This window comes from Phyllostomus hastatus, unplaced genomic scaffold (genome assembly GCF_019186645.2).
Source record: "Phyllostomus hastatus isolate PE091 unplaced genomic scaffold, TTU_PhHast_1.1 phas_contig_58, whole genome shotgun sequence".
In the NCBI taxonomy this organism is placed as follows: Eukaryota; Metazoa; Chordata; class Mammalia; order Chiroptera; family Phyllostomidae; genus Phyllostomus; species Phyllostomus hastatus.
In genome coordinates, this window is record NW_025333916.1 from 23,969,542 (window position 1) to 23,982,520 (window position 12,979).

At 37.7% G+C, this 12,979-nt stretch overlaps 1 protein-coding gene across 5 annotated transcripts in view; it reads right to left on the reverse strand.

Annotated features, from left to right (window-relative positions):
• The window catches only part of BDP1 (B double prime 1, subunit of RNA polymerase III transcription initiation factor IIIB), a 99,294-nt gene that overhangs the window by 59,395 nt on the left and 26,920 nt on the right, over positions 1 to 12,979 (reverse strand). For 4 of the 5 annotated variants that reach the window (XR_006786726.1, XM_045847794.1, XM_045847796.1 and 1 more), the window contains exons 10-11: positions 11,087 to 11,368; positions 7,422 to 7,569 (exon numbers count right to left, since the gene is read on the reverse strand). Coding sequence is in view for 4 of the 5 variants with exons in the window: in XM_045847794.1 (XP_045703750.1) it covers positions 7,422 to 7,569; positions 11,087 to 11,368 (430 nt within the window). In the remaining variant the exon portion in view is untranslated. The remainder of the gene's footprint in view (positions 1 to 7,421; positions 7,570 to 11,086; positions 11,369 to 12,979) is intronic. The other variant, XM_045847795.1, reaches the window with a different exon arrangement.

The following is a 12,979-nucleotide window of genomic DNA, read 5'->3' on the forward strand; positions in this document are numbered from 1 at the left end:
GGGAAAGTGCTCAAAAAGACACAACAGGAAAAGTCCTTACCTATATGGGGTTCACAAATCAAATGCATGTATAAAATCATAGTAATATTTAGGAATAATCTTTCATTAAAATTTAATCACAGCATTTGAGATCTTGCTGCCAGCATATGTGGTCAGTTTGGCTCAAATAAACTCTTATAAAAATTCAAAAATTAAATTAAATTAAAATAAAATTTTATATAGGCAATCCTTGCTTTGCATGAATTTATACTGTATTAACCAAAACTCATGTAAATTGAGGATACAGTGTCTCAACATACCCAAGTTGCAGTTAACACTGTACTACGCAAAGAGAGGACTACTGTACTATGAAGTGTTTCAACTAACAATAATATAAACAATGGCCATGTACTAACTAGCACTCCGTTTTCACATTTAGCCATACTTCTTTTTCCCTATTTTTCTACTGTATCTCCCAAGTAATTAATAAGAGCTCTTTGCTCTTCTTGGGTCAGATGTTACCCATAAAACTTCCCAATCAGCAACTTGCCTTCTACTAGAGCCTTTTGTCAACAAAACTATTTAATTTTATTGCAAATTTATTAATTTTATCTTTTAAAATTTGTGCTTTTTGTGTCTAAAAAAGTCCATGACATCACAAGATATTTTCTTTTAAAGTTTAAAGATTTGCTTAATACATGTAGTCTTTACCAAGAATTCAGTGCATAGGGTGAAACAGGGATCTAATACTGTCTTTTTCATATCTCAGCACCAACTAATAAATAATAGTTCAATCTTTACCCACTAATTGCTAATACTACCTGTCATGTATCAAATTCCTAAATCTCTCCCTAGACTCTACATTCAGTTCCTCTGAGTCAATCTGTCTATCCCTGTACCAGTATTAGACTGCTTTAATTACTCTAGCTTCAGAAGTCTTAATACATTTCCTCTCCAGAGGCATTTTTCAAAATTCTATTTACTATCCATGACCCTTACTTGTGTATACAACAACTTTAGTATCGGCTTGCTGTTCTATAAAACCAGTTGAGATTTTAACAGTCATTACAGGGTTGTTTTCCCCCTAACTTAGAAAAAATAATCAGTATTGGTTTATGTGTAGTTTATGAAATTAGCTGTTATCTCTGAAGTCACAATTTAGAAGTCTATAACCTCACAAGTTTAGAATCATGACCCTGGACAGGTTGCTCAGTTGGTTAGAGCATCATCCTGATACAGGAAAGTTGTAGGTTAGATCCCCGGTCAGGGTACATACAAGAATCAACCAATGAGTGCATAAATAAGGGAAACAAATCAATCTTGTCTGTCTTTCTGCCTGTCTCTATCCGTCTGTCTCTCTCCCCCACTTCCTCCCTTCCTCAATCTCTAAAAAATTAATTTTAAAAAATTTATCAGAGGTCCATGGCTCAGCTTCAAATAAAGTATTAACATTCTGAAACATATGGCTAAATCAGCTCATGTGCATATATGTGTTTTTCTACATAAGAATAAGTAACTTCCATTAAATTTTTCAGAAAATAGACATACAAACCAATAGAACAGAACAGACAGCCCAGAAGTAAATCCACACAGATATGGCCAAATGATCTCCCCTACAGGGTACCAAACCTACACCATGGGAAAAGAATAGTCTCTTCAACAAATGATACTGGGGAAGCTGGATATCCACATGCAACAAAATGAAACTGGACATTTATCTTATACCAAACACAAAAATCAACTCAAGATGAGTTAAAGACTTAAAGGTAACACCTTAAACTATAAAACTCCTAAAAGAACACATGGGAGGAAAGCTTTATAACAGTGATATTGGCAAAGATTTCCTGGCTATGACACCAAAAAGCAGAAAACAAAAGCAAAAATAGACAAGTGGGACTACATCAAACTAAAAAGCTTATGTACAACAAAGGAAATAATCAACAGAATCAAGCAGAAACCTATGAAGCAGGCAAAAATATTCACAAGGCATATATACGATAAAGACTTAATATCAAAAATATAAGAGGGACTTCCAGCCAAGATGGAGACATAGGTAGGCACACTGTGCCTCCTCACAGTGAAGGCACAAAACCAAAACCAAATACAAACCAAATCCAAATCCTCACAAAACCAAAAGAAGGACAACAACAATTAGAAAACAAAAAACCACCAGAACTGACAGAAAATCGAACTGTATGGAAGTCCAACAACCAAGGAGTTAAAGAAACACTCATCCAGACCAGTAGGAGGAGCAGAGACAGGCAGCCACGCAGAGAGGACTCGCTGCAAGGCTGCAGCTGGAGGACCAGAGCAAGTAAAGTGGCAGCTGGTGGACCCCACAAGGCAGTGGCTGGTGGTGTGGGTGGTCTCACATTCATGTGCAGATAAACCGGGAGGAACAACTGGGGAGCGAGACAGACCACACAACCCAGGGTTCCAATGCTGGGAAATAAAGCCTTAAAACCTCTGATTGAAAACACCTGTGGGGGTTAAGGCAGCAGCGGGAAAAACTCCCAGCCTCACAGGAGAGCTCATCAGAGAGACCAACAGAGTCCTAGAACATATACAAACCCACCCACACAGGAATCAGCACCAGAAGGGCCTAATTTGCTTGTGGGAAGAGGAGAAAGTCATTGAAAACTGGTAGACAGTAAAGGAAGAGCCATTGTTCCTTCTCAGACCTCTCCCCACATACAATGCAGCCACTGGGTTGCCCCGCCCTGGTGAACACTGAAGGCTCCACCCCTTACTACGTAACAGGCACACAGAGACAAAAAAAAATGGCCCACGTGAAAGAACAGATCAAAGTTCCAGAAAAAATACAACTAAGCAATGAAGAGATAGCCAACCTATCAGAGGCACAGTTCAAAACACTGGTAATCAGGATACTCACAGAATTGGTTGAATATGGTTGCAAATTAGATGAAAAAATGAAGGCTAAGCTAAGTGAAATAAAGGAAAATGTACAGGGAACCAACAGTGACAGGAAGGAAACTGGGACTCAAATCAATGGTGTGGACAAGAAGGAAAAAAGAAACATACAACCAGAACAGAATGAAGAAACAAGAATTCAGAAAAATGAAGAGAGGTTTAGGAACCTCCAGGACATCTTCAAATGTTCCAACATCCAAATCATAGTGGTACCAGAAGGGGAAGAGGAAGAGCAACAAATTGAAAACTTACTTGAACACATAATGAAGGAGAATTTCCCCAATCTGGCAAAGGAAATAGACTTCCAGGAAGTTCAGAAAACTCAGAGTCCCAAAGAAGTTGGACACCCAAGGAGGAACATACCAAGGCACATCATAATTACATTAGCCAAAATTAAAGATAAGGAGAGAATCTTAGAAGCAGCAAGAGAAAAGGAAACAGTTACCTACAAAGGAGTGCCCCTAAGACTGTCAGTAGATTTCTAAAAAGAGACCTTACAGGCAAGAAAGGGCTAGAAAGAAGTATTCCAAATCATGAAAGGCAAGGACCTACATCCAAGATTGCTCTATCCAGCAAAGCTTTCATTTAGAATGGAAGGGCAGATAAAATGTTTCTCAGATAAGGTCAAGTTAAAGGAGTTCATCATCACCAAACTGTTATTACATGAAAAGTTAAAGGGACTTATCTAAGAAGAAGAAGATCAAAAATATGAACAGTAAAATAACAAACTCACAACTATCAACAACCAAACCTAAAAAAACAAAAACAAAAAGAAACTAAGCAAACAACTTGAACAGGAACAAAATCACAGAAATGGAGATCACATAGAGGGTTCTCAACAGGGGAGTGGGAGACGGGGGTAAGTTCCAAGAGTGAGTAGCACAAATGGTAGGTAGAAAATAGACAGGCGGAGGTTAAGAATAGTACAGGAAATGTAGGAGCCAAAGAACTTATATATATATGACCTATGGACATGAACTAAAGGGGGGGATGTGAGTGAGAGAGGGTATGCAGGGTGGAGGGGAATAAAGGGGGGGAATGGGACAACTGTAGTAGCACAATCAGTAAAATATATTTTAAAAAAGAAAAGATATATATAAAAGGAACAAAAACACAAATAACTCAACTAAAAAATGGGAAAGGGGCCTGAACAAACATTTCTCCAAGACATACAAATGGCCAACAGGTATATGTAAAGATGCTTATATCACTAATCATCAAAGAAATACAGATCAAAACCACAATGAGGCATCTCATACCTATTAGGATGGCCATAATTTTTTTAAAGAGTGTTAGCAAAGATGTAAAGAAACCAGAATACTTGTTCATTGTTGGTGGAAACATAAAATGGTGCAACCACTATAAAAACAGTATGGAGGTTCCTGCAAAAATTAAAAATAGAACTATCATATAATCTTTCTGGGTATTTATCTAGAATAACTGAAAATAGAATAAACAGATATCTGTGCTCCCATATTTATTACAGCATTATTCACAACTGCTAAGAGATGAAATCAACCTAAATGGCTACTGACAGGTGAATAAAGAAAATGTGATATGTACAAAATGCAATATTATTCATCCTTAAAAAATAAAAAATCCTGTATTATGCTACAACATGGATGAATGTTAAAAATATTATGCCAGGTGAAATAAACCAGTCATGGAGGGACAAATAATATGAGATATCTAAAGCAATCAAACATATAGAAACATAAAATAGAATGGTGGTTGTCTGGGGCTGACACTACGAAGGAAATAAGGAGTTTCTGTTCAATTGATATACCATTTCAGTCATGCAATATGAAAAAGTTAAAGAGATCTGCTCTACAACACTGTGCTTATAATTTACAATACTGTACTATATACACTTAAAAATTTGTTAGGAGAGACCTCATATCATATTTTTTTAACCACAATTTAAAAAACAACAACAAAAAAACTCAGACAGCAGGATACGCCACACTCAAACTGCTAAAAAAAAAAAAGAGAGCAAGAGAAAGTCTTTATAAAGAAGACAAACCCATGAAAACACTATCACAAAGAAGCTATAGTGGCAAAGTAAGCATCAGAACAAAAGGTGAAATGGGTGGACTTCCAGTCAAGAGAGAGGTATAGGTAAACATCGCTCACCTACACATACAGCCACAGCAAAAATTACTACTAGACTACAAAAGAAATATCACCAAGAATCATCAAAAAATCAAGCTCTATGGAAGTCTGACAACCAAGGAATTAAAGAAGTCACATTCATCTGGTCAGGACTTGGAGACATGCTGAGAGGTGTGGAGGCATGCAGACACAGAACAAGCTGTCCCACACCCACATGTGGTAGATAAAAATCAGGAGGGACACCTCAGGAGCAAGGAATCCCAGCCGTACACCAGACCACCCTGCCAGGGGTCCAATGCCAGGAAGGTAAGTCCTACAACTTCTGGCTATAATAACCAGTGGGGTTTGGGGAAGCAAAGAAACTGAAGGATTCTCAGGAGTCTCCTCTTAAGGGGTGTGCAATGGACTTAGAACGTATGCAGACTCACTCCCTCTAGGCTTCAGCACTGCAAAACCAGCTGGAGCTGCACCAGTGGCACACAGGGAGAAATGGAAGTGTCTGGCATCAGGACAAGTACTGGAGGACAGCTTCCTCCTAGACAAAACTCCAGAGGCCAGGCGGCTGCACTGCTTCCTTTCTGAGCCTTCCCCCACACAGAGCCACAAGCAGTGACACTATATCAGAGACTCCATCAACCTGGTTCACATGATTTGCCTCACCCTGGTGATTACCTAAGGCTCTGCCCCATTCAACTTACCCATGCACTTTTTTACAATAGGCAACACTACCAAGATGGGGAGTCAAAGCAACTCTACCTAATACACAGATACAAACACAGGGAGACTGCCAAAATGAAGAGACAAAGAAATATGGCCCAAATGAAAGAACACAACAAAACTCCAGAAAAAAAACTAAACAAAATGGAGATAAGCAATCTATGAAATGCAGAGCTTGAGACATTGGTTATTAGGATACTCAAGGAACTCTTTGGGTACTTCAACAGCACAAAAAAGACTCAGGCAGAAATGAAAGTTACACTAAATGAAATAAAGAAAACTTTATGGGGGACCAACAGTTCAGTGGATGAAGCCAAGAATCAAATCAACGATTTGGAACATAAGGAAGAAAAAAACATTCAATCAGAACAGCTAGAAGATGGGGAGGGTTGAGGTGGTGGGGAGGGGTGGCAGGAAAAGGCAGAAAACTGTACTTGAACAACAATAAAAAAAAAGTTGAAATAACAACGACAAAAAAAAGAATAACAAGAAGAAAAAAGAATTCAAAAAAATAAGGACAGGCTAAGGAGTCTCTGGGACAACTTCAAACATATCAACATTCAAATCACAGGGGTGCCAGAAGGAGAGGAGAAAGAGCAAGAAATGTATAACTTATTTGAAAAAAAAATTAAGGAAAACTTCCCTCATGTTGTGAAGGAAACAGACACACAAGTCCAAAATGCAGAGAGAATCCCAAACAAGATCGACCCAAAGAGGACCACACCAAGAAACATCATAATTAAAATACCAAAGGTTAAGATAAAGAGAAAATCTTAAAAGCAGCAAGAGAAAAGCAGACAGTTACCTACAAAGGAATTCTCGTAAGACTGTAAACTGGTTTTTCAAAAGAAACTTTGCAGGTTAGAAGGGACTGGAAAAAAGTATTGAAAGTGATGAAAAGCAAAGACCTACAACCTAGATTACTCTATCCAGCAAAGCTATCATTTAGAATGGAAGGGCAGATAAAGTGCTTCCCAGATAAGGTAAAGAAAGCTAAATGAGTTCATCATCACCAAGCCCTTATTATATGAAATGTTAAAGGGACTTACTTATTTAAGAAAAGAAGATGATCAAAACTATGAACATTAAAATGGCAATAAACTCACAACTATCAACAATTGATTCTAAACACCAATCTAAGCAAACAAGCAGAACAGAAACAGAACCATTGATATAGAGATCATATGGAGGGTTATCAGCTGAGAGGGGGAAGTGGGAGGATGGTAGAAAAGGTATAGGGATTAAGAAGTACACATTGGTAGGTAAAGAATAGACCAGGGGATGTTAAAAACAGTATGGGAAGTGGAGTAGACAAATAACTTACATGCATGACCCATGGACATTAACTAAGGGGTAGAGGATTGCCAGAAGGAATGAGGGGTACCCGGTAGAGAGGGGCAAAGGGGGAAAATTGGGACAACTGTAATAGCATAATAAAATACATTTTTTAAAAAAGGCAGTATCAGAATGATATCACAAATGATAAAAGGGTGATTTCATCAAGAAGAGACAATAATCCAAGATATGTATGCATCTAACACAGAGTCTGAAAATACATAAGAAAAACAAATAGAATTGAAAAGAAACACAGGCCAAATCATAATCATTGTTGGAGACTTCACACTCCTCTCTTAGTAACTGACATAAAATGCTGACAAAGTCAGGAAAAATATATAAAATACCTTGATAAAAGAATAGGGTCAGTTTTTTTCACAACTTTGTCCCTGGAGGATAGATCTGCAACTTCACTGGTGTTCTGTACACAGGAAAGTGTCTGTTCCTTATTGACTTCATCTTCATTTATCTCAGGTCTTAAAGACTGACATTTATCTACGAATACAAAATGCATGGTATTCTAAAAACTGACAGCAGAAACATCTGTATTTTAAAGTTCAAAGGAATTTACATATAACACCATTAATACCACCTCTTCCTATAAATCATTAATCCATTAAACATTCAAGTTCTTCTATGCAAGAGATAGATTATATTTTTACAGCATTAATGAAAAATCAATCAATTTACAACTATTTGTATTTTGAGGACGAGCATAAGTTTCTTGGGCAGTTTATAGCATCCTTCTTTTATCTTGCTTTAAAGTTTAAGTGGTTAAATATGTCTAGGTAGGAAATAGTGGATTTGGCTCTTCTGCTCTTTCAGAAGTGTCATAACTAATAACATAATAATAGCTATCATTTGAGTACTTAACTAAATGACAGAAACTGTATGTCCATCAGATAAATATTTCATTTAATATTTAAAACATCCTACTAAAAGGTATTAATATTAACCCATCAATAAGAAAAAGAATCTAAGTTCAAAGACTTTTTTAAATATATTTTACTGATTATGCTATTACAGTTGTACCATTTTCCCCCCTTCATTCCCCTCCACCCTGCACACCCCCTCCCACCCACATTCCCCCACTTTAGTTCATGTCCATGTGTCCTAGGTTCTTTAGCTTCTACATTTCCCATATTATTCTTGCCTTCCCACTATTTCCTACCTACCATCTATGCTACTTATTCTCTGTACCCTTTCCCCCCCACTCCCCTCTTGCTAACCCACCATGTGATCTCCATTTCTATGGTTCTGCTCCTGTTCTAATCTAGTTGTTTGCTTAGTTTGTTTTTGTTTTTGTTTTAGGTGTGGTTGTTAATAATTGTGAGTTTGTTGTCATTTTACTACGCATGTTTTTTTATCTTCTTTTTCTTAGATAAGTCCCTTTAACGTTTCATAAAATAATGGCTTGGTGATGATGAACTCCTTTAATTTGACCTTATCTGAGAAGCACTTTACTGCCCTTCTATTCCAAATGAAAGCTTTTCTGGATAGAGCAATCTTGGATGTAGGTCCTTGCCTTTCATGACTTTGGAATACTTCTTTCTAATCCCTTCTTGCCTGTAAGGTCTCTTTTGATAAATCAGCTGACAGTCTGATGGGAACTCCTTTGTAGGTTACTGTCCCCTTAACTCTTGCTGCTTCTAGGATTCTCTCCTTCATTTTTATCTTGGCTAATGTAATTATGATGTGCCTTGGTGTATGCCTCCTTGGGTCCAACTTCTTTGGGACTCTCTGGGCTTCCTGTAAGTCTATTTCCTTTGCCAGATTGGGCAAGTTCTCCTTTATGATTTGTTCAAGTAAGTTTTCAATTTGTTGCTCTTCCTCTTCCCCCCTTCTGTACCCCTATAATTCGGATGTTAGAACGTTTCAAGATGCCCTGGAGGTTCCCAAGCCTCTTCATTTTTTTTAATTTTTGTTTCTTCATTCTTTTCTGTTTGGTTGTTTCCTTCTTCCTTCCGGTCCACTCCATTGATTTGAGTCCCAGTTTCCTTCCCATCAATATTGGTTCTCTGTGTATTTTCCTTCATTTCACTTACCGTAGCCTTCATATTTTCATTTAATTTGTGACCGAATTCAACCAATTCTGTGAGCTTCCTGATTACCAGTGTTTTGAACTGTGCATCTGACAGGTTGGCTATCCCTTCATTGCTTAGTTGTATTTTTTCTGGAGCTTTGATCTGTTCTTCCATTTGGGCCATTTTTTTTTTTTTGCCTTGTCATGCCATTTATGTATGAGGGGTGGAGTCTTAGGTGTTCACCAGGGCAGGGCAACCCAGTGGTTGGGTTGTGCTGCTGTATGTGGGGGCGGGGTCCGAGAGGGAACACTGGCGCTTGCTCTGCTCTCAGTCGGATTTCAGTCCCTTCAGCCGCTTCCTCCAAGCAAACTAGGCCTTTCTTGTACTGATTCCCATGTGGGTGGGCTGGTGTACGTTCTAAGACCCCGTGGGTTTCTCCAATGAAGTCTCCCATGAGGCTGGGAGTCTCTCCCTGCCCCTCAATCCCCACAGGTATCCCCAATTGGTGCCTTTCCTGGCGCTGGGACCTTAGGTTCCTCAGTCTGTCTCACTCCCCAGCCTCGCCTGGTTTATCTGCATGTGAATGTGGGACTACCTGGTCAGCCAGCCATGCTGTGCCTGGCTTCACAATCGCTGCCTCACTGGATCTGCCCGTTGCCACCCCACACCTGGGGTCTGCCAGCCGCCGCCTGCGCACCCAGGGTCCACACGCTTCCGTCTTGCATGCCCAGTCCCACCGCTCTTTGTGCCGCAACCCCTCTCCACTGGGTGCTCAACTCCACCCCGCCTACTGCTCTGGATGAATGCGTCTACTTTAACTCCTTGGTTGTCGGACTTCCATACAGTTCAATTTTCTGTCAGTTCTGGTTGTTATTTTGTTTTTAAATTATTGTTGTCCTTATTTTGGTTGTGGAAGGAGGCACAGTGTGTCTACCTACACCTCTATCTTGGCCAAAAGTACAAGTTCAAAGATCTTAAGTGACTTGCCCATCATACTTACCAAATAAAAGAGTTAGAATTTAAACTGAAGTCTACACCATTTCCAAAGCCCAATTTCTTCATCACTGAGCTATTCTGCTTTACATGTAATGTCTTTAATAGTAAGCCACAAAAGAACATATTGTAATTCCTGTAAATCATATTTTGCTATCTACAATAACTCATTCATTAAATCTTAGTGGTGAAGTTGAACTATGTAATACTTAAATTCCATAGAAAGGCTGTTATGATCTGCTACGATCTTTTTCTCCTCTCTTTACTTGCTTATCTTTGTTCAGGAACCTATACACAGACTTAAGGAAAGAGATCAAGACTTCCCTAAACTCTTAGTCTTCATTCCCTAGCAACTCATGAGAGTCAATATGCCTGCATTCTAAGGAAGTTTAAAAAATGAAAAAATGGGAATACTTATTCCAGTAGCTCTTTCATAGAAATTAAACAACTTATTGTGGGTTCACAAAAGTGCTCTGAAAAGGTAACATGAAAACCTGTAATTTATTAACAGGCACAAGCAATATACATTTAACTATTATCCTGGGGATTGTCAATAGGTTCGTGGACCTGCAGCAAAATGAAGTAACAGAACCAATTTTACAAGAAGCTAATTGATGTAATAAAGAGTTAAGTCCTTATAGCATCTCATCAAGCTGTAAAAAATTATGTTGAATGAAATCACATTATTCAAGAACCTGCAGTATATAAATGTGACTTCTTATCATTGTTAATGGGAATACATAGGAGGTAATACATCTCAGAGACAAACTCTGGAGAAAAAATCTCTCCATTTAGGCTTGGGATTTTTTAACAACTTTTTTCCTACTCAATTAAAAAGAAAAGAATTTAACACACTACAAAAATATAGAATCAATAAATAAGCATTAATAATTACTACTATCCCAAAGGAAGCCATTTATGTTACACATATTACTGTATGGATGTCCTCAAATAATATAAGGGCTATTAAAATATTTAAGAAACTTAAAACTTACTTTTCTGGTTTTCTCCTTTAGAAGGGCCTGGCTGAACAGTGGCATTTCCTGAAAGACTTTTTACTTCTTGGTTACCAACTTCATCTTGATTTTTTCTTCTCCTTTTCTTTTGATTTAGGTCTGGTTCTAATGCAATCTGTTCTGAATCCTGCCCTGACGAAATCAGAGGCTGTTGTTCTTGAACTGTCTGAGCATCCTTTTGAGACTCTTCTGTGCCTGAAATGTTAGCATTCACAGATTCATCTGGATTTTCATTCACTACTTCACTGGCAACCTTTTTCACTGAAAATAAGAGAAATAGTTTTAAATATGTAAAAAACCTACAGAAAAATTCTTAAAGGTACAAAAGAGAAATACTCAAGGATATCCTCTCTAGTATTATTTGTATGAGCAAAATTTTGAAGACAAATGCCCAAGAGAGAACAACTAAGTAAGTTCTAATGTTACATTTATGCCATTAAAATCCATGCAGTAAATAATAATAATAAGGTAGGCTCACATGTAGTGCTGTAAAAGATTTCAAAAAATATTGTTACATTTTTAAAAAATCAAGTTACAAAACAACACATATAATATGACCTCACTTTTATTAAACAAAAACAATTTCATATACTCTAAGAACACACATATATATGCACAGAAAAGAACTGAGTAATAGTTATCCCTAGAAAAATCTGAAGAATCTGATTGGCAGGGGAGGAAAGAGAGTTCAAGAATTTTATATCCTGTATTGTCTCCTTTTTAACATATATTTTTAAATAACGTCTAGTGCTTTTCCTTTGAAGTATTAGTCAACTGTATCAAAACATGAAAACGAAATAATTTAAAAACCAAAAATAGAAATCACCATGGAAACAGCATCCAAATTAAAACAGCAAACTTCACAACCATGGCTGATGAGACAACTCTAAAAATATCTAATCTTAAAAAAAAATAATAAAATTCAATGTCATTTTTGTGAAAAAAGTCAAAATTTTGAAACTAAGAAAATAACACTTGATTTATTCTCTATCAGAATAATAATCAGCAATTTTTAAATTCTGACACTTGTAATAATACATCTGAAATTTTTTCACAATAAGTGAGTTACTTGTACTATCAACTGTAACAAGATAATCACAACATTAATACATCTGAAGAATGAAATAACTTTGCAATTATCAATACTACTTTTTCAAAGATGTAGGTACCACACTTCAGAAATGGAAATTCTAAATTGACTCTATGCAGAAGAGAGTAAACATAGCAGGCTAGCTTTTGAAAGGTCTACTTAAAAAGGCTGGCCCACTGCCTACATCTAGAAGCTCAGGTTTGGGGAGAGCTCCCATCTGCCTACCTGATACAAGTGGCTCACTATACCTAAGCTATATATACAAATAATGTGGTTTATGTTGAACAACTGCTTTCCTTCTGGGAGTCTTGAATTCTGGTACATGCCAGGCAGAGGGTATGACCAGCCTCCAATAAAATCCTTGGGCAGAGTTTCTTACAAGCTTCCCTGGTACACAACATTTTACACATCTTATGACAACTTGGTGATAGGGAAATTACCCTGTGTGACTCCACTGGGAAAGAATTCCCAAAGGCATGTACATGGGTTCCCCCAGATTTTGACCCCTCTGCCTTTTCCCTTTGCTAATTTTACTCTGTACTCTATGACTGTAATAAATCTCAGCTGTTAGTACAACTGTACACTAAGTCCTATGACCAAATAAGTCCTCCTACCAAATAATCACACCTGCGGGGTGGTCTTGGGAACCCTAACAAGGCTCTCAGTTCAAAGTTTGAGTTCTGCCTCTGCTACCACTAACACTGTGAGACCTTAGAAAAAAGTGACATAGGATCTGCAGGACTATTTCTGGGTAATTAAAACAAAGAGAAAGGGGCTGGGGT